The sequence below is a fragment of the Harpegnathos saltator genome, unplaced genomic scaffold, assembly GCF_003227715.2.
Source record: "Harpegnathos saltator strain DR-91 unplaced genomic scaffold, Hsal_v8.6 scaffold41, whole genome shotgun sequence".
NCBI classification, from domain to species: domain Eukaryota; kingdom Metazoa; phylum Arthropoda; class Insecta; order Hymenoptera; family Formicidae; genus Harpegnathos; species Harpegnathos saltator.
Window position 1 is genome coordinate 260784 of NW_020230217.1, and position 22162 is coordinate 282945.

At 38.6% G+C, this 22162-nt stretch overlaps 4 protein-coding genes across 4 annotated transcripts; all 4 read right to left on the reverse strand.

Annotated features, from left to right (window-relative positions):
• Positions 1–4539: 4539 nt before the first annotated feature.
• Positions 4540–5936, reverse strand: LOC112589154 (cytochrome P450 9e2-like). The gene has a single exon (XM_025301332.1). The coding sequence runs from the start codon at positions 5881–5883 to the stop codon at positions 4657–4659; it is 1227 nt and encodes a 408-aa protein (XP_025157117.1). The 5' UTR covers positions 5884–5936; the 3' UTR covers positions 4540–4656.
• LOC112589155 (cytochrome P450 9e2-like) lies at positions 5879–6291 on the reverse strand. The gene has a single exon (XM_025301333.1). It carries the CDS (start codon positions 6203–6205, stop codon positions 5885–5887), a length of 321 nt encoding a protein of 106 aa, XP_025157118.1. The 5' UTR covers positions 6206–6291; the 3' UTR covers positions 5879–5884.
• A 7222-nt stretch (positions 6292–13513) lies between these two features.
• On the reverse strand, positions 13514–15182 carry LOC105187572 (cytochrome P450 9e2). The gene is given in 3 exon segments (XM_011148465.3): positions 13514–14124; positions 14127–14496; positions 14952–15182. Coding segments are annotated over 2 exon segments (534 nt in total). The 5' UTR covers positions 14458–14496; positions 14952–15182; the 3' UTR covers positions 13514–13921.
• Positions 15183–16788: 1606 nt separating this feature from the next.
• LOC105188904 (cytochrome P450 9e2) lies at positions 16789–18646 on the reverse strand. The gene has a single exon (XM_011150606.3). The coding sequence runs from the start codon at positions 18434–18436 to the stop codon at positions 16883–16885; it is 1554 nt and encodes a 517-aa protein (XP_011148908.2). The 5' UTR covers positions 18437–18646; the 3' UTR covers positions 16789–16882.
• Positions 18647–22162: the final 3516 nt, after the last annotated feature.

The following is a 22162-nucleotide window of genomic DNA, read 5'->3' on the forward strand; positions in this document are numbered from 1 at the left end:
TCTGAAAGAATTTCATCATCTTGTTGCGAAAGTGACTTTAAGTAGTGCAGCTGTGCCAACCACGACAGCATCGTGAAACTTTTTCAATAAACTTTTTCAAATATACTTTTTCAATAAACTGACGGTGCTGAACTGATCGATATCTCTTTACCGTATATGTAGAACAGATATCCGAAGTCACTTGCGTGGAGTCATCACTGACGTCAGTGGCGCAGATGACGATCACATCGTGGTGTAATGCGCGAAGAAATCGTTCGTTCATCAACCTCTGCTCCTCCGATAATTATGAATTTGACGAAATCGGTGGCATAGCCCGACGTCAATCTCAACATATTTTTTATTTTGTTGGACTTGAGGCCGGGCTCATAATAGTCCGCATCTCCCACTATTTGTTTTAGCGGAAAAAAAGGACAATTTTCGTTGGACAATAACTTTTCATCCTCCCGGATGAAGCTGCGATGATCCGGAAACATTGTCGAAGTGCCTGAGCGTAAGTGAGTTGTTAATGAGTTCATGGTCGCACAGTATTATTGCTGATGTAGTCATATTGTACATACCGACGTACTACCACTTCTCGTGGCGCAAGTGGCGTTTCACGGAGAATGAACAAGGTCTGGGATATAAACGAATCCTGGTCAAACTGGAGTAAGACGCGATGATTCGGGAACATGTTAAAGTGGTTGATCGCGATGGACTTGATGAGCTCGGGGTCACGTAACGTTATTACCTGCATGTGAAATTCGTACATAACGATATACTTGAGTTCAGGATACTCGTCAGGATACAGCATTTTCAAAATTTCGCTCAACGATTTTTATCGATGACTGCCTGTCCGATGTTACCCACTATTGGCAAAAGTCGCACATATGGTATGCCATGATTCTTGAACTCGTTCAGATTCTTGAAGAATAAGTAATAAAAGACTAAAGCCCCGATTATCGTGGAAAAGATAATCGTGTATATCATGTCGATCGAATCTATCCTCACTGAATTGGACACAGCACCTTGTACTGTTTGATTGGAAGATATTCGCAAGTATAAAGCTGTCGGTGCGATGTAGGATCTTTAATGTTTTAAATAACAAGTTAAATGTTCTTTTATCGTACGTATGATTAGGTATTAGCAAAGAAAGAAGTTCGGCGTTGCAGCAACTTCGTTGATAATGAAAACCAACTACTATTGCTCTGCACATACTTTGTCTATATAGTGTCATTATTTATGGAACAGAAAGTTTTATATCCATATTGCACAACGAAAGTATTATCGCGCATTTTCTATCCTGTTGTAACCCAGAACTATGTTGCATACGTTAATGTAAGACACATGAAGGTATCTATGTAAAGTTAACGTTTTTATTATCTCATTTGCCTTTTAACAAACATCGTATGTATACTAAGAAACAATTAGAGAATATTCTCGTATAAGAACGCAAAATCAAAACACGAAGTCAAACATGTCCGAAAAGTCTTGAGGAGTGAAGAAACTGGTTTGAGGAAAAATTTGATAATTCTGAATTTTCCATTTTCTACTTTTTATTTCTACTTCTTTGGAGGTACAAGATGATTGTGCTGTAGCATAAAGTGCTTACCACGCAAAACATTCTTTGCGAATTGAAACCGATGACACGTTGGATATAACCTTATCGGTAATAGCATACACATAAACGAATGAAAATACTTACAGTCTGTAAAGTAAGAGCGTGTACGGGTTAATGTGTGTACAGGTTAATGTGTAGAAAAATCTATTTTTAATAATTTTTAAGTACATGGATTTATTGTACTCCATGAGAAGAAACATGCTATACCATTAATAATGAGTCCAGTCACTACCGGCATTGATAATTGTCTGGCATCTCCGAGGCATACACTTTCGAGGACTTTCCACTAAGTTGACTGCGTATTCGTTCGGTAAAGACCTCCAAATGAGACGAATTTGTCGTGTCAGCTGCTTCAAAGTGCACACTCTTTTTCCTCGAAGCTTGTGCTTGAGATATGCCCACACATTTTCAATGGGATTTGCATCTGGCGACTGCGATGGCCAATCAAGTGTGACGATGCCAGACTGCTCTTTTCACTCGATGCAAAGCTTGCTCCGGTGTTTTGGGTCGTTGTCTTCCTGTAAGATCCAGTTCTCGTTTTTTTTATGAAGCATCGTTCAGCAGTCGGCAACACTTCTCATAAATTTTAAGCATTTTCGGAGCATGTAATTGCATTTATGCCGTACACGCTCTTACTTTACAGACTGTATGTATTGTATGTATCGCGGCAATACAATTGCAGAGGTGTCGGACACAGGCACTGGATTAAATATTATTCCGGAAAATATCCGGAAAATATAATATATTCTACACGAGTTGATAAGTAAACATTATTCTCCTCTACAATCTAGTCTGTCCAATCTTAACAGGAATTTCATTAATGATCAACATTGGTACAACGGACATAATTCTGTGTGATGTAGCTTGTGGCTTTGACATTGGAACAATTTTCTGATATTAGTGAATTCGGAGAACGGCGATACAGAAGATATTCTTATATTTATTATCAAGCTTTTTATACTTTCAATATTCGTTATTAATTTTTAAACACAACCAGTATGTGTGAATATCATCTCGCATTTATTAATTATGTTTTCTATTATGTTATGTACTGTTCACATGTGAATCCTTAATTATTATAGTGCCGAATAATGATATATCGTTATTAGCAACACTTGCGAAAAGTGCCAACGACGATATATCGTTGCGCATGCGATGACGCCTTACTATTCGCATCACGAGAGAAATCTGTTTCAAAATAAATTTATAAAACATCATAAATGGTTGAATTTCTTTTCAGAAATCCTATGTGAGGTATCCCACGAATTAAAAAAATTGTTTATAAGTTTAACTTTCTGTTATATTCCGCGATGCTTCTGATGCTTGCTGCGCATCATGAGATTATCATTTAGTTTTGTGCCTTGATATTAGTAATTTTGTTATAAATAATTGAAGATGCAGTATTTATGCTTTATACTACATCAAACTTTGACCAAACGATGATTCTTCTTATTTGCAAATACTGTTTATAAAAAATTACTGATTTTCCCATTTTTCCTAATGATCTTGAATAAATATTAGTACGATTTTCAACAAATATTGAAATAATAACAAATATTGAAAGTTAGCAATAATTTATTCTCCCTTTATTTCGTAATATGTTTCTTTTGAATTTAATATCATTCTTACTTTTATGCGTATACTTATGTGTATATTTTTTCTCAAATCTTACTAAATTACATCAACTTGGTTCGGCATTCTTCGTTTACTAGGTGCGCAACTAAGTTTCCGGTTCTTTTGATCAATGAAAATGGAAAATTTCAAGAGAAATACAAAAAATGGTTTATTCAAAGTATCGTCCCTCGCTAGCTACACATTTTTGCCATCTCTCTGGCAATACATGAATACCGCGACGATAAAACGACGCGTCTTTGGACCGAAACCATTCATCCAATCAATTTTGCACTTCTTCGAAATTGGCCAAGTGTTGCCCAGCCAAGCCATGCGCCATCGACCGGAACAAGTGATAATCGGAAGGGGTCAGGTCTGGCGAATACGGCGGGTGCGGTAGCAGATTCCATTTCAGCGTTTTGATGGTGTCCTGGACGATGGAAGTGCGATGGCACGGAGCGTTGTCGTGCTGCAATATCACTCGTTCGTGTCTCGTGTCCCATTCTGGCCGTTTTTCGAGTGCATGCTTCAAATTGATCAGTTGTTGTCGGTAGCGATGCCCATTGACAGTTTCGCCCGGTTTCAGCAGCTCATAATACACGATTCCTTTCTGGTCCCACCAAACGCAGAACATTGTCTTCTTTCCGAAGTGATTTGGCCGTGCCGTCGATGTTGATGCTTCGCCAGGTGAAAGCCACGATCTTTTGCGTTTGGGATTCTCGAAATATATCCACTTCTCATCGCTAGTAACAATTCGATGCAGGAAACTCTTTCTTTCATGTCGCAAAAGCAAAATTTCGGAAGTGGCTCTTCGATTTTCCATCTGTCTCTCAGTCAACTCATGCGGCACCCATTTTCCTTCCTTTTGAATTTTTCCCATGGCAAATGGTAAACGTTTGGAAATACCTTGGCGAGTCATGTTTAATGCCTCCGCAAGTTGATCTTGTATTTGCGTATCATCTTCATCCAATAACGCTTGCAGATCGGCGTCCTCCGGCTTGTTTTTGGTCTTCCGGAGCGCTCCTTGTCCTCAGTGTCGAAATCGCCACTTCTGAATTCACATTTAAACCAATTTTCACAGGTAGTTTTCGATGGTGCATGTTCGTCGTAGGCCTCCTCAAGCAAACGACGTGCTTCACCTGCACTTTTTTTCAAGTTAAAGCAGAAAAGCAAAGCTTCCCGCAAATGCTTTTTTATTTGACACAAAACTCGACATCTTCGTTGTTAGAAAAAATATTTTTGCGTTGCGATATGTGTTCGTATTACGACTGGTTATTGTTAACAGATGTCCAAACTATAAAAAAACACAACTTCAGACATGTATGTCGACTACATGTGTCGTTAACGCCATCCATATGTGAAACCCGGAAACTTAGTTGCACACCTAGTAAATAAAATTCTTTAGATCGGCACTAAAAGAGTTAAGGTTTTCGAACCAACGAAAATTCTTACAGATCTTTACTGCCACTTGTATCATTAACAATAGTGCGATGTGGATCCTTCCGCGGCTCAATTTTTAGCCATATCCCACCCTCAACAGTCAAAATAAAATTGTACTTGGCAAACTTCAGCGGAATCTGAGTTTTGTCAGAAGGCAGAAGGTCACACCGTGCCAGTAGGTGGAACAATAACAATTTCATCGCCAGCAGGGCGAATCGATAACCAATGCACATCCTGGGACCTAAACTAAACGGCAAAAAAGCCCCCGTTTTGTCGATATGTTTCTTCTCATCGCCAATGAACCGGTCAGGATTGAATTTTTCTGGTTCCTTGAAATACTTGATGTCATGATGGAGTGCATAAACCGGTATCCATAAGAGATCCCCTTTCTTCACTACGTAGGGTTTTGCCCCAGTTAACGCCGGCGGCAACTCGAAATCTCTCACGCATATTCTGTCATACACCATAGCGACAGGATATACTCTGAGAGCTTCTTTCAGTACAGCATCCAAATACTCCATGTTGTTGATTGTTACATACGAAGGTTGGCCGTTCGTGTCTTCCAGCAGCTGATCAATCTCATTCTGCAATCTTCTCTGTACGTTCTTATTTTCCGCGACCTCGTGCGTGACGAAAGATATTAACGACGAACTAGTTTCGGTGCCGGCAAAGAAGAAACTAAAAGCTAGGGCAGCTATTTCCTCGATTGTCATTTTCTTCCTATTGCCTTCTTCCTTGTCCCTGCATTCCATCATCAGTTGCAACATATCCGACCGGACTATGCCCTTATGGATCCTGGTCTTGATGGTGGTCTCCACGATGTCCCTAAAGAATTTCGTGACCTTCTTGTTGATGGTCTTTGGCTTGAATATCCTTGACAGCCATGCCAGCCATGCCACATTTGGTTGATTTATAGCGTTGTTCAATAAGCTGAAAAGCTCTGAAGTATTTAAATCTTTTGCGGTCATATAGAAAAGATTATCTGGGTTTCGCATAGAGTCAACACTGATGCCGTAGATGCAAGTGGCAATCACGTCGGTGGTGAAGCGTACGGATATGTCTTTCATCTTTATTACCCTCTTCTCCGGTGGCAATTGTATCAGAAAATTGGTGAAACTAACAGCGTAGTCGGATATTAGGTTATACATGTATTTCATCTTGCTAGACGTAAAGGCCGGAGATGCTATAGACCTCATCTGCCGCCACTTGTCGCCACGAAGAAACAAAAGGAACATATTACTCTGCTCGATGATCCGTGGACATGTCAAAGTGTGTGATGGCAATGGACTTGATGAGCTCGGGGTCGCGCAACATTATCACTGGCGTGAGGAAGTCGTACATACCAATGTATTTGGCCTCGGGGTGCTCACTGTATACCGATTTTAAGAATCCGGGTATTGATTCCTGGCCGAAGATTATTTGTCCCATGTTGCCCACCAATGGCAAATGTCGCACATATGGTATCCCCTGATTCTTGAACTTGTTCGGGTTCTTGAAGAAGAAGTAATAAATGGCTAAAACTCCGGCTAACGCGGACAAGACGATCGCATACAGCATATCGATCTGATGTGTTCTCACTGAACTGGGTACAGCACTGTTGTTTGATTAGCAGAAATTGGCAAGTATAAAGCTGTCGATCTGTACGAAAGCACATAGAATTTCCAATTTTTTAAACAACGGTTAAATCATTCATCATAAAAATCAATCATCATAAAAAGTTAAATATTCTTTTATCGTAAGTCCGATTGAGTACGAGGAAGAGAGGAAGAGTGTAATGCAAGTAACGTTGTTGACAATGAATTATCCACTGTTATTTTCCTCTTCGTCCTTTGTCATATATATCCTTCCATATCATTCCTTATGGAGAAGAAAATTACAATGCATATTGTGCAACGAAACTGATATAGTGTACTTTCTACGTTGTTAACTTAAAAATCAATTGCACATGTTAATACGATACGCTGTGGTATTCATTTATGGAAAGTTTTCATTTGTACTGTGTTATCTGCCTTTTAATGTAGTTCAGTGAATTCTAAGAACCGATTGCGAAATACATTAGCCTAAAACACGAAAACGAAACACGAGGATGTGTCCATAAGAGACTCTGGTGGAAGAGACCAGTTTGGGGAAAAAGTTGGGAGTTCTGAGTTTTTTAATTCCACTGAGTTTATTGGTTTATCGCTGTTTTGGTGCTTGATCTTTAAAGACTTTTTGATATATGTGTAGTCAAATTATAGGCTGTTTGCATGCGCATCATTCTCATAATGATTTTCACAGCATTCTGAAAGAATTTCGTCATCTTGTTGCGAAAGTGACTTTAAGTAGTGCAGCTGTGCCAACCACGACAGCATCGTGGAAACGTACTTTTTCAATAAACTGACGGTGCTGAACTGATCGATATCTCTTTACCGTATATGTAGAATAGATATCCGAAGTCACTTGCGTGGAGTCATCACTGACGTCAGTGGCGCAGATGACGATCACATCGTGGTGTAATGAGCGAAGAAATCGTTCGTTCATCAACCTCTGCTCCTCCGATAATTATGAATTTGACGAAATCGGTGACATAGCCCGACGTCAATCTCAACATATTTTTTATTTTGTTGGACTTGAGGCCGGGCTCATAATAGTCCGCATCTCCCACTATTTGTTTTAGCGAAAAAAAGGACAATTTTCGTCGGACAATAACTTTTGATCCTCCCGGATGAGGCTGCGATGATCCGGAAACATTGTCGAAGTGCCTGAGTGGAAGTGAGTTGTTAATGAGTTCATGGTCGCACAGTATTATTGCTGATGTAGTCATATTGTACATACCGACGTACTAGAGATGTGCGAACTATTCGAATTCGAATCGAATTGAATCAAATCTAATGTAATTCGATTCGATTCGAACCCGAATCCCTGTGAGTCGATTCCGAATAATTAGAATATGAATCAAATACATTATCGTTTGCGTGCATCAGTTATAAAACGGGCCATCTGGGTCTGTATGTTAGAACCCTTAACTTGTAATTAACTTAACTTATAATTAATAACTTAATTATAAATTACTTTAAATATTTAAATATATATTTTATTTTAAGATGATATTATAACATAATATCAATATTTCCTTTCATATTAAAATCTTCCATCATTATTTGCATGTTTAATAGTCATGTTTAATGGTCATGTTAAATTTTTTTATGATTCGATTCGATTTGATTCGATTCGATTCGAATTCGAATGAAATTTCATAGATTCGATTCGATTCGAATTCGAATTTAAAAAATGAGATTTGATTCGATTCGATATAAAATTTTTTGATTCGCACATCTGTACGATGTACTTGGTCTTGTTGCTCCTGTTACATATTGGTTTACAAATAAGTTCGTTCAGTCTTTGCTTCAATGCACGTTCATTCTGATTTACTTTTTTTTCTGTACACTTAGTCTATTCTTTTTAGCTGCACTGCTGAACTAGTGCAACAAGTTAGAGTGAGATAACTATATTTTTTCTCACTCTAATTTATTGCACCGGTTCAGCAGTGCAGCTAAAAAGTACAAACCTACTATCGTGCAACTCGAATGCGTATTTGAAGGATTGTGTTTTACATACGAGGATAGTCCCAGAAGTACCCGACCTGACATATAGATGGCAGTTGTTGTTTGAAAAGAATGACTATGGTAGAAAGTACCAACCTTATAAAGCTTAAGTTTGAAGTTTGACGACGCTACGTTGTTTAGTATTTGTTTGGCAGCCATCAATAGTTAACGCTCTCAGTGAATTTGTAACATGGAAAAAATTGGTCATCTTTATATGACACAATACTTTCATTTGAAAGGCCTCAGTCTAACCAGTATCAAAGCGGAGCTAGATTCTACTTTGGGGGAGTCTGCTCCTTCGTTTACAACAGTAAAATATTGGGTGGCAGAGTTTAAACGAGGCCGTACGAGCTGCCAAGACGAACATCGCAGTGGTCGACCAAATGAGGTGACCATGCCAGAAATGGTGAAGAAAATCCACAAAATGGTATTGGATGCCCGTCGACTGAAAGTGCGCGAGTTAGCAGACATGGTAGGCATTTCAAAAAATGCTGTACATCGCATATTGATTGAAAATTTGGACATGAGAAATCTGTGCGCAAGATGGGTGCCGCGATTACTCACAATGGAACAAAAACAGCGTTGTGAGGATGTTTCAATCGAGTGTTTGGTGAAGTTTCACAGCAATAAAGCCGAGTTTTTGCGTCGATGCATAACCATGGATGAAACATGGGTCCATCGCTTCACACCTGAGACGAAGCAACAGTCAAAACAATGGACTGAAAGGGGAGAATCGGCTCCAAAGAAGGCGAAGACAGTTCCATCTGCAGGCAAGGTCATGTCGTTAGTTTTTTGAAATGCACGTGGGATAATTTTCATTCATTATCTTCAGAAAGGAAAAACAATCAACGGCGAGTATTATGCGAACCTATTGCAGCGTTTGAGTGATGAAATCAAGAAGAAACGGCCGCATTTGACGAAAAAGAAAGTTTTGTTTCATCAAGACAATGCAATTCACACATTCGTTATCGCGATGGCCAAAATCAATGAGTTCGAATTACTTCCTCACGCACCCTATTCGCCAGATTTTGCCCCCTCAGATTATTTTCTGTTTCCAAACTTGAAAAAATGGCTCGGTGGTAAAAGATTTGCCAACAATGAAGAGGTGGAGTCTGCGGTTGATGGCTATTTTGAGGAGCTCGACGATTCCCAGTATAAACAAGGTATCGAAGTTATTGAATATCGCTGGGAAAAGTGTATTGAGCTAAAAAGAGACCATGTAGAGAAATAAAGATATTTTCTCCGAAATTTTTTGTTTATTTTTTGTTAGGTCAGGTATTTCTGGGACTACCCTCGTAACTTTTCTGTGGATCTTGGTTTGGCTAACATCAGTATTGTATGTGCTGCGTAGTTGGGAAGATGGAAGTAAATAATGTGCATTATCGTCACATTTTGCTGTATTATGTTGTATTTCAAAAAAGGCAACCAAGCTATGGAGGTTCATAAAAAATGTGTTGTGTATATGGAGATAATGCTTTAAGAGAACGCGTATATTCCAAGTGGTTTGCCAAATTCCGTTCTGGATATTGCGACGTCAATGATGCATCCCGTTCTGGTCTCCCGACCGAGATTGATTGAAGGGATATCAAGACCATTGATGAAAACCCATTCGAATCGTTGCGGGAGATTGCTGCAGCACTTACAGTCTGTAAAGTAAGAGCGTGTACGGAATAAATAGCAGTTGGCTTTAAATATCGTTCTAGATTTTTTGTGAGCTGATAGGTGAAATATTTGTCGTGAATGCTTTGACACAAAAGATTCAGTTGGCGTCGAACTCTAACCTGAGAAACACGTTAACCGCCATGAGTGCCGCACACGCATCGCGCTACGAGGCTGTGTTCCTTTGTTCCCATCCGAAAGGACCAAAAATGTCATATGCAGTGGCTGCTAAATACATGGGAAAGTCAAAATCGTTCGTCGCTAAGTGGGTTCAGCAATATAAGATCAAAAATGTCGATGACTTGCCAGAACGTGGCTCGATAAGCAAAGTGACGCCGAATATGGGAAAAGAAATTGTGAATTTGTTTAAGCGTAACCCGACCTTAATGCTTGAAATTTATGAGAAGTGTTTGTTGCCGACTGCTGAACGATGCTTCATAAAAAAAAACGAGAACTGGATCTTACAGGAAGACAACGACCCAAAACACCGGAGCAAGCTTTGCACCGAGTGGAAAGAGCAGTCTGGTATCGTCACACTTGATTGACCATCGCAGTCGCCAGATGCAAATCCCATTGAAAATGTGTGGGCATATCTCAAGCACAAGCTTCGAGGAAAAAGAGTGTGCACTTTGAAGCAGCTGACACGACAAATTCGTCTCATTTGGAGGTCTTTACCGAACGAATACGCAGTCAACTTAGTGGAAAGTCCTCGAAAGTGTATGCCTCGGAGATGCCAGGCAATTATCAATGCCGGTAGCGACTGAACTCATTATTAATGGTATAGCATTTTTCTTCTCATGGAGTACAATAAATCCATGTACTTAAAAATCATTAAAAATAAATTTTTCTACACATTAATCCGTACACGCTCTTACTTTACAGACTGTAGTGGAAAGTAGCCTCGGAGATGCCAGGCAATTATCAATGCCGGTGGTGACTGGACTCATTATTAATGGTATAGCGTTTTTAGTTTGAACACGTTTTTCATTTTGCTAGACGTAAAGGCCGGACTCAGAATTGTCCGGCTCTTGCGCCACTTCTCGTGGCGCAAGTGGTGTTTCACGGAGAATGAACAAGGTCTGGGATATAAACGGATCCTGGTCAAACTGGAGTAAGACGCGATGATTCGGGAACATGTTAAAGTGATTGATCGCGATGGACTCGATGAGCTCGGGGTCACGTAGCATTACCACCGGCATGTGAAATTCGTACATAACGATGTACTTGACTTCAGGATACTCGTCAAGATGCAGCATTTTCAAAATTTCGCCCAACGATTTTTTATCGATGACTGCCTGTCCGATGTTGCCCACTATTGGCAAAAGTCGCACATATGGTATGCCATGATTCTTGAACTCGTTCAGATTCTTGAAGAATAAGTAATAAAAGACTAAAGCCCCGATTATCGTGGAAAAGATAATCGTGTATATCATGTCGATCGAATCTATCCTCACTGAATTGGACACAGCACCTTGTACTGTTTGATTGGAAGATATTCGCAAGTATAAAGCTGTCGGTGCGATGTAGGATCTTTAATGTTTTAAATAACAAGTTATATGTTCTTTTATCGTACGTATGATTAGGTACTAGCAAAGAAAGATTTTGGGCGCAGCAGCAACTTCGTTGATAATGAAAAGCCAACTATTATTGCTCTGCACATACTTTGTCTATATAGTGTCATTATTTATGGAACAGAAAGTTTTATATCCATATTGCACAACGAAAGTTATATCTTCGAAAATAATGATCAAATAAAAAATTTCTTCCGACAAAAGTTAATTGTTTTTTTCTACGTAAAATATGCTTCCGTCATAAAAAAATATAAGTTTTTATTTGAAATAATAAAATTGATCTTAAAATCACCTTAAGAATGTCCACCAAATGAAAAAGGAATCATGCCATTTTACTCGTCCTCGGAATTCGTTCGACATGTGTTTCAGCGATTTTTGTTTTTCTTCTTTGTTTTCGAGTTATTTCGATGTCTCAAGTTAAATGGGACATCCTGTATATTATTCCGGACAGTGTGACATATTCCTTATAAGCTGATAGATAAAAACATTGTCCTCCTCTACAATTTAGTTTACTTTAACAGACTTTAACAGACATTTCATTAATAATAATCAATATTGGTACAATGGACAGCTATATATGAAGTATTAGGTGTACAACTTTGCTTCCGCCGTTTTCCTATAAATGGCTTTAGCGGTACATAAGTAGTGGTCGAAATAAATAGATCATAGACGTCATGCAATAAACTTGGACATCTGTCAACATAACCCCATAGAAACATTAGTCGATTTGTGTCTGCATCATAAAATATTCTCAATTGAAAATGTCAGTTTACGAGCCAAATTCTCGTCATTTGCGGGAGGTTTTAACTTTCTGCTTCAATATGAAGAAATCTGCGGCTGAGGCTCATAGAATGCTTTCAAATACTTATGGTGAGGCCGCTATTAATGAAAGAACGTGTCGTGAATGGTTTAAACGCTTCAAGAATGGTGATTTTCACGTCGAAGACCGGCATAGCGGTGGAAGAGAGAAGGTTTTCGAAGATGCAGAATTAGAGGCATTACTTAATGAAGACTCGTGTCAAAGTCAAGAAGAATTGGCACGATCATTGGGAGTGACTCAACAAGTAATTTCAAAACGCCTCAAAGACATGCGAATGATTCAGAAGCGAGGAAATTGGGTGCCGTACGAGTTGAAACTGACAGATGTTGAACGGCGTTTGTTTGCTTGTGATCAGTTGCTTGAATGGCAAAGACGGAAGGGATTTCTGCATCGCATTGTGACTGCGGACGAAAAATGGATTCATTACAATAACCTCAAGCGCAGAAAATCATGGGCATATCCCGGCCATGCTTCCACGTCGACGGCCAAACCGAATACTCACGGCCAAGGTCATGCTCTGTATGTGGTGGGACCAGCTCGGCGTAGTGTATTATGAGCTGTTAAAACCGACTGAAACAATCGCAGGCGATCGTTATTGAACTCAATTAATGCGTTTAAGCCGAACATTGAAAGACAAACGGCCGCAATACAACGAGAGACACGATAAAGTGATTTTGCAGCATGATAATGCTCAACCCCATGTTGCGAAAGTGGTCAAGATATACTTGGAAACGTTGAAATGGGAAGTCCTACCCCACCCGCCGTATTCTCCAGACGTTGCTCCCTCTGACTATCACTTGTTTCGATCAATGGCACACGGCCTGGTTGACCAGCACTTCTGGTCTTATAAAGAAGTAAGAAATTGGATCGATTCGTGGATCGCTGCAAAAGATGACCAGTTTTTTCAACGCGGGATTCGTACGCTGCCCGAAAAATGGGAGAAAGTAGTGGCCAGCGATGGACAATACTTTGAATCATAAATGTATAACCAGTTTTTTACAATAAAGCCACGAATTTCGGAAAAAAAACGGCGGAAGCAAAGTTGTACACGTAATAGCTTGTAATAGCTTGTCGCATTGAAACAATTCTTCGATATCACTGAATTCGGCGGTTAAGAAAACATTCTTATCTTTATTATCAAACATTTCTTACTTTTAATATTCATACCATTAATAATAGTTATTAATTTTTATATACAATTACTATGTGTAAATATCATTTCGTAAATATTATTCATAAATATTGTTTCCCGTACTATTCACATATGAATTCTTAAGGTTCCCGACCCAACGAAAATTCTTACCGATCTCACATGCCGTTTGCGATATTAATGATGAACGGCGTGATGCAAGTTCTTCTGTGGCTCCATTTCTAGCCAAAATCCAGCCACAGGCATTATATTCATCTCGTACTTGGTAAACTTCAGGGGAATTTGACTTTTCTCACATGGCAGGAGATCACACCGTGCTAGTAGGTGAAACAATAATAATTTCATTTCCATCAGGGCAAATCGATAACCAATACACATCCTGAGCGGCCTAAAATAAACGACAAAAAAACCCCCATTTTGCCAATATATTTCTTCTCGCCAACGAATCGGTCGAAATTGAATTTCTCCGGTTCCTTGAAATACTTGATGTCATGCTGGAGTGCATAAATCGGTATCCATATTATCTTCTTTTTTCACGACGTAGGGCTTTGCACCAGATAACGTCGGCGGTAATTCGAAATCTTTCACGCACCTTCCCTCAATCACCATAGTGGAAGGATACATCCTGAGAGCTTTGTTTAGTACAGCATCCAGATATTCCATGTTGTCGATCGCTTCATACGACGGTTGGCCCTATCTTCCAGCACCCGATCAATCTCGTCCTGCAATCTGTTCTGCACCTTCTCATTTCGTCCGATCCAGTGCGAGGCGAAACACATTAACGTCGAACTTGTTTCGTACCCAGCGGAGAAGAAAGTGAAAGTTAGGGCAGCCATATCCTCGACTGTTAGTTCCTTGTTATCGCCTTTCTTGTCTTTGCTTTCCATCATCAGTTGCAACATGTCCGATCGAATTATGCCCTTCTGGATCTTAATTCTGATGATGGTCTCCACAGCGTCCCTGAGAAAATTTGCGATCTTCTCGCTGATGACTTTTGGCTTGAGTAACCCTGCCAGCCATAACATCTTTGATTGATATATGGCATTGTTGAAGATACTGAAAACCTACAAAATAGTTGAGTTTTTTACAGTCAGAGAAGATTCTCTGGGTTCCGCATAGAATCAATACTGATGCCGTAGGCGCAAGTCGCGATCACATCGGTGTTATAGCGCGTGAAAATGTCTTTCATCTCCATCACCCTCTTCTCCAGTGGCAATTGCACTAGAAAATTGATGAAGTCGACAGCGTAATTGAATATTAACTTGGACATGTATTTCATCTTGCTAGACGTGAAGGCCGGAGATGCTATAGACCTCATCTGCCGCCACTTGTCGCCACGAAGAAAGAACAAAATGCGAGTTACGCGCGGATCGTCGGCCATTCTGTCCGTAGACGCGATGATCCGTGAACATGTCAAATTGTATGATCGCGACAGATTTGATAAGCTGGGGATCGCGCAGCATTATCACTGGCATGAAGAAGTTATACATACCAACATATTTGGCCTCGAAATACTCACCGTATATCAATTTGAAAAATTCGGGTGCTGTTTTCTGGCCAGAGATTAGTTGTCCCATGTTGCTCACCAATGGCAAAGGTCGCACGTATGGTATTCCATGATTCTTGAACTCGTTTGGGTTCTTGAAGAAGAAGTAATAAGTGGCTAAAACTCCGGCTATCGCGAGCAAGGCGCGTGCAGAGGACGAATGTAAAACGAACAACGTCGTTGACAGTAAATGGCCAACTATTATTTCCCTGTGCATACTTTATCATGTAGGTATGTTCGCATCATTGTTTATGTAGAAGGAAACTACAGTATGCAATGAAATTTATGTCACTTTTATGTTCTTATCTCAAAAATAATTACATATGTTAATATAATACGCTGTAGTCTTTGGAGAGTTTGCATTTTCACTATCTTATTTTCTTCCTAACATAGTTCAGTAAATTCTAAGAACTGTTTGCGAAATATATTGAAATAAAAACACGAAACACGTTAGCATAAAAACTCAAAAATAAAATGGGAATGTATGCGCAACAGACTCTAGTTGCGAAATGACCAGTTTGGGGGAAATGTTGATAGTTCTAACTCTTTTAATCCCACTGAGTTTATTTTTAAAGTGCGCCTACATGAAGTCCTGATCTACAATACGTATCGTAAGTTGTAAGTCGTAAGAATTGGCGAATCACAGTCGATTATTACAAAAGTCGGCTATAATTGGTCAGTTCTTATGGTTTACAGCTTACAACACCTATTGTAGACCTGGCCATAGTGTGAGCACCCTAAGGGTGGGTCTACAATTGTCAGTTGTGAGGTTATGATTGGTACATATGACATACATATGACGTACAACGTCTTCCGATTAATTGTGTGCGCATCCTTAACTCTGTTTCGGTGCTTGATCTTTAAAGACTTTTGATGTGTGTGTCGCCAAATTATATTTTGTTTGCGCGCATATCGTTATCGTATGATAATCTCCACAATATTCTGAAAAAATTTCGCCATTCTGTTGCGAAAAAAATTGGTCGGAGCAACTTTCAGGCCTCGTAACTCGCAAAGTACTTAATGGAAAAATAGTTCATTATAGTATTTTGCAAAGCTCTCAAGATATGCTACAAGAACATGTAGTGAAAAATAAGGAATTCCATTTAAAAATTAAATTTGACCTCCACGTGACTTTGACAACGCTATTCAAGGTCACAATAATATTGTCATGTAATGCGCCTTATAAAACCCTAGTAACTTTGTATGAAACATTTTTTTCAAAAATGTATATTTTTCGAAAAAAAACGCCTGAAACGGTCGCTCTAATACACTCTGTATATATGGAAAAATGAAAACGAGGCAATACAATTATAGACGCCGATTACAATCGCTGGATTATATGTTATTCCGGATTGTATATTACATTTCTTACACCAATTAACGGATAAATGTGCATGCTTCATTCTTCTTTAGGAATTTATATGTTTCGTCTTAACAGCATTCTTAATGTAAACTTCAAAATTAGTGCTATCGACGCAGCTATGTGTAAGTTGTGGCTTTGACGATGAAGCAATTTTCTAATATCATTTTACCCGAGAATTCGCCGTCAATTCTATCCGAGAATTATAAAGAAATCTTTTTTCTTTACTATTATTTTTTTATATTTTAATCATTCTTAATATATACCTTACTTAATATATATTAAGTAAATTATATACTTCAATACTTAATATATGTATAATATATACCTTAAGATGTATACTTTAAAATTACTTAATATATAAAATATATATGTTATTTAATATATATTAAGTAAATTCTTAAAACTACATTGATTGCATAAGTACACTGTTATTATATATTATTATTTTTATTTACATGTGAATATCATTTCACATTCATTAATAATATTGCCCGCATCATTTACATTTAAATCCCCAGAATTCGTAAATAAAAAACAATTCCTATAGATCTTGCGTACAGTTTGCGACTTTCGTGACGATGGTGTGATGTGGGTTCTCCCGCGGTTCCACTTTCAGCCACAACTCACCTTCAGTCTTCAGAAAGAAAGAGTGCTTGGCAAATTTTAGCGGAAGCTGAGTCTTCTTGCAAGGCAGAAGGTCACACCGTGCCAGTAAATGGAATAATAATATCTTCAACTCCATCAAGGCAAATTGATAACCAATGCACTTCCTGGGGCCTAAACCAAACGGCAAGAAAGCTCCTATTTTGTCAATATGTTTCTTCTGCTCGCCAACGAACCGGTCGGGATTGAATTTTTCCGGTTCTTCAAAGTATTTGGGATCATAATGAAGCCCGAATACCGAAACTAACACGGATTCTCCTTTCTTCAAGGTGAAGGGCTTCGCGTCTGTTAATGTTGGCGGCAACTCGAACTCTAACAAACACTTTCTGTCCAATAAAGGGGCGATAGGGTACTTCCTGAGAGCTTCGTTCAGTACAGCACCCAAGTACTCCATATTGTTAATCGCTTCGTACGATACTTGGCCATTTGTGTCCTCCAACATTTGGTCAATCTCATTTTGCAATCTCTTCTGCACCTTCTCATTTTCAGCGATCTCGTGTGCGGCGAAACACATCAAGTTCGAGGTAGTCTGGTTGTCGGCGAAGAAGAAAGTGAATGCTTGGCTGGCAATATCATCAATCGTTAATTCCTTGTTACCATCTCTAGTTTCCATCATCAGTTGCAGCATGTCCGACCGAACTATATCCTTCTGGATTCTGGTCCTGACGGTGGTCTCTATGAGGTCCCGGAAGAAATTCGTAATTTTCTCACTGATGATCCTCAATTTGATTACCCGTGCCAACCACGGTAAACTTTCTGTTACAGCGAACTTAAGAACGTTGATAATCTCTGAAATAACTACATCTTTTGCGGACATGTAAAAAAGATTCTTTGGATCTCGCATGGAATTGATACTGATGCCGTAAGCGCAAGTGGCGATCACGTCGATGGTGTAACGTGTAAAGATGTCTTTCGTTTCCAACACCCTCTTCTCCGGTGGCAATTGCACCAAAAAGTCGGTGAAATCGACAGCGTAGTCGGATATTAGCTTGAACATGGTTCTCATCTTCTTAGATGTGTAGGACGGAGATAATATTGCTCGCATCTTCCGCCATTTGTCGCCACGAAGAAAGAACAAGCCCTGGGATGCGAGCGGATCTTGGTCATATTGGATGAAGTCGCGATGATCCGTGAACATGTCAAAATGTTTGATTGCGATGGACTTAATGAGCTCAGGGTCACGTATCATTATCACCGGCTTGAGGAAATCGTATATACCGACATACTTGGCTCCAGGATACTTGTCATACATTATTTTTGAAGATTCGCCTACCGATTTCTTACCGAAGACTACCTGTCCCATATTGCCCACTAATGGCCAAGGTTTCAAATACGGTATGTTATAATTCTTGAACAGATACAAGTTCTTGAAGAAGAAGTAATGAAGGCCGAAGGCCCCGATTATCAATGACAAGCCGATTGCGTACACCATGTCGATCGGATGTGTTCTCACTGAACTGGATACAATACAGCGTGATGCTCAATCAGAATATGTTCGCGAGTATAAAGCTGCGAATATGGAAGCAAGTAAAGTTTCTATTAAAATGGTAAACTTAGTTAAATGTTCTTTTATGGTGTAATCGATTAAACGCAAGCAAATAATACAGCATGGAGACGCAGCAACTACCTCGTCGACAATGAATGGTCAACTGCTATTAATTTGCATATATCTTGCTGTATATATATATATATATATAAATGTGTGTGTACTTCCATGTCATTGCTTATGAAGTAGGAAGTTATACGTATGCAATCAGTAACGAAAGTTATCTAGTATACTTTTTAGATTATTTACTCACAATCCAGTTGCATATGTTAATATAACATATTGCGTTATTCAGCTATGCAAAATATACTTTTGCATAGCATATATGTAAATATGTTTTTGCTATCTTATTTGCTTTGTAACATACACACACACACACACATACACAGTTCAATGAATTCTAAGAACCGGTTGGTAAACATTCTTTATTCATAAAAATGCAAAAACAAGGTACGAAGTCTAATGTGCTAGAAAGAGTCTCCGGAATGAGGGAGAGGTAGTGAAAAGACTGGTTTCATATAAGCGTTGAAATAATTCTGTATTTTTTTATTTCTATTTAGTTTTCTAATTTAGGCTTATCTCGGTGCTTGATCCTGAAGAATTTTTCGACGTATGTCAAATTATATGCCAAATTATATGCCGTTTGCATGTTTCGTTATCGCATGGTGATCTCAAGATTCTGAAAAAATTTCGCCATCTTCTTGCGAAAGAACCATAATTGGAACAGTCGTACCAGCCATGGCAAGCATGGTCGTGAAAAGATAACATTTACAATATGCTGCCGGAAGTTGTCACCTCTTTTGCCGTATATTCGTATATAGAAGTTTTTCGGGTCATACATAGAGTCGATGATGATGCCAAAGGCGCAGGTGTGACGTGATCACGTTGTTGGTGTAAAGTTCCTCGCCTTTATCATCTTCTGCTTCTCGGGTAACAATAAATTTGTCGAAATCGGTGGCGTAATCCGATATTAGTCTGAACATATTTTTCATCTTGCAGGACGTAAAAGTCAAGCTTAGCATGGTCCGCCCCTCTCGTTATCTTTTGCCACAGAGGGAAAGAGAATTTTGCCAAACAACGGCTTCTGATTCCCACGAAAGAATCTGCAATGATTCGGATATATGGTATCTCGAACTCTAGGTCACATAGTATTATTACTGGCATAATTATATCATGTATATTTGGATTCGTTATTTGCATCATAAATTTACTTCATAAACCTCGCCATACGATTGACAACTTCATGTTTACCTATCAACGGCAGAGGCAGTAGATGTGATATATTATGCTTCTTGAACTGAATCAAGTCCTTAATAAAAAAGTATCAGAAGCTCAAGACTCCGACTATTGCTGACGGGACGATCATGTACATCATGTTGAAGAAATTTTTTTTTTACTAAACTGGTTACTACAGCGCTGAAACGGATTTAGAATCGCTTCAGTGTTTGCAAGAAAAATTTATGTCATTCTGAATATCGTTTCATGTGATTAAGCGTGAGAGGAGAATGGAGCGAGCTATTTGAATGTTGTTAACACTCAACGTACAATTGCTAATGCCTGGCGCAATGTTGCTCCTATATATGACTCACGCACTTATTGAGTCATCATTTACGTATTTGACGCTACTTTGAGATATTTAGTAGTAAATATTGAATGGAATATTTCCAATACAGTTGACGCAGAAATGAATTGCATAAGTTGATGAGGCTTATAGCTGCAGTTTTCTATTCAATTTGTATATTATCATTGTCTTGTTCTGTCGATAACTTACACACACGTTCTGTGAATCGTAATAATCGACTAGAAGCTAATTTCCTATGAAAACTAAGAGAAAAAGATAAGATATAATGTAACGTAATCAATGATAATATATTTTGAATAAAATAAACCTTTGACTCGAATAAAAGAATCGTTACAGGTTTATATCTGCCTTATCATATCTCTTAATTATTATGCATATTCTGCAATCGTATTTACATCGTAGTATGAAAGTTTATAATTATCCAATGTACGAAAAACCGTAATGTGTACGCACGTCTGTGTGTTTTATTCTGAGATGTGAAATTATGATTCTTATTGACTTATAAACTTTGCTATTTTCCAACGGTAAAGCTATCTTGATGGTGAGATTAAAAGTCCCAAAGCCCCAAAGGGAGAAAGAAAGAAAGAGGGAGTCCAGTATAATCGACAATGGAAAATTTGTATAATTCGTATATGCACACACACACACACACATACATAACGTGTATATTTAGTCTCAAGAATATATTGCTACAATAGTGTCCTAACTTTTGTTAATTTATCGACCTTTGGAAATTTCGAAATCATTAAGTTAACAAAACTCAGGACGCTATTAACAATATATTCTTGAGATCAATCTGACCTTCCATATTTTTCGAGATTCCTGACTGGCTCATTTGAAGTGGGACACTGTATATTTTCATGCCATTGTTCATGGGATAGAAAATTATATGTACACATACAACGAAGCAACAAAGATTATGTCGCGTATTTTTATGCTGTTCACTCAAAAGTCAATTGGACATGTTAATGTAACACATTGTGCTATTTTCCTATGCAGGGTATGCATTTTCTCTATCTTATCTACTTTGTAATACACACACAGTTTAGTGAATTCTAAGAATTGATTAGGAAAGACTTTTACATAAAAACGCAAAAATAAAATACAAAATTAATTATGTCCACAAGACACTCCGGTAGTTAAGAGACCGATTTGGGAAAAAAGTTCATAGTTTAGAGTTTTTTAATTGAGTTCATTAATTTAACCCTGCTTAGTGTTTGATCTTGAACTTTTCGACATATATATGTAGCCAAATTATACTCCGTTTACATATCGTTATCGTATAATGATCTCCACAAGATCTTAAAAAAATTTGGTCATTTATTTGAGGAAAAATCCTAGTCGAGACAGTCGCGTCAGCCAACGAAGCATCGCGGAAACATACTTATTTTCAATAAGCTGACGGTGCTGAAAGTCGTTGTCTTTTTGTCATATACATGGAAGAGGATTTCCAGGGTATGCATGGATTTAACGCTGACACGGAAACCGACACAGATACCGATCATATTGTTGGTGTAGCAAGTAAAGATGTCTCTTGTCTTCATCACCCTCTGCTTCTCCGGTAACGACGAATTTATCGAAATAGGTGATGTAGTCCGACATCAATTTCAACATATTTTTCATTCTGCTGGATGTAAAGATCAAGCACAGTCCGCGCTTCCCGCTATTTGTCGCTGCGGAAGGAAAAAAGAGTTTTGCCAAACAATAGCTTCTGCTTCCCCATAATCGGTAATGATCCGGATACATGTTGAATTCAAGGTCACGTAGTATGATTACTGATATAGTGATGTACACGTAATATATTTGGGTTCATTGCTTACATCATATATTTGCTTCATAAGCTCCGCAATAGACCGCTTAAACATGATTGACGATCATAGGCCGTAGATGTAGTATACTGTGCTTCTTGAACTGGTTTAAATTCTTGAAGAGGAAATAATAGGAGACCAAAGCTATTGCCGACGGGACGATTATGTACACTATATTAAAGGAACTTTTCTCACCAAATTGGATATTGTAGCACTGAGCGA

Bases quoted from the DNA above. Each gene is read 5' to 3' on its own strand.
- LOC112589154 (XM_025301332.1), bottom strand. From the start codon at position 5,883: ATGTTCCTTTTGTTTCTTCGTGGCGACAAGTGGCGGCAGATGAGGTCT.
- LOC112589155 (XM_025301333.1), bottom strand. From the start codon at position 6,205: ATGCTGTATGCGATCGTCTTGTCCGCGTTAGCCGGAGTTTTAGCCATT.
- LOC105188904 (XM_011150606.3), bottom strand. From the start codon at position 18,436: ATGGTGTACGCAATCGGCTTGTCATTGATAATCGGGGCCTTCGGCCTT.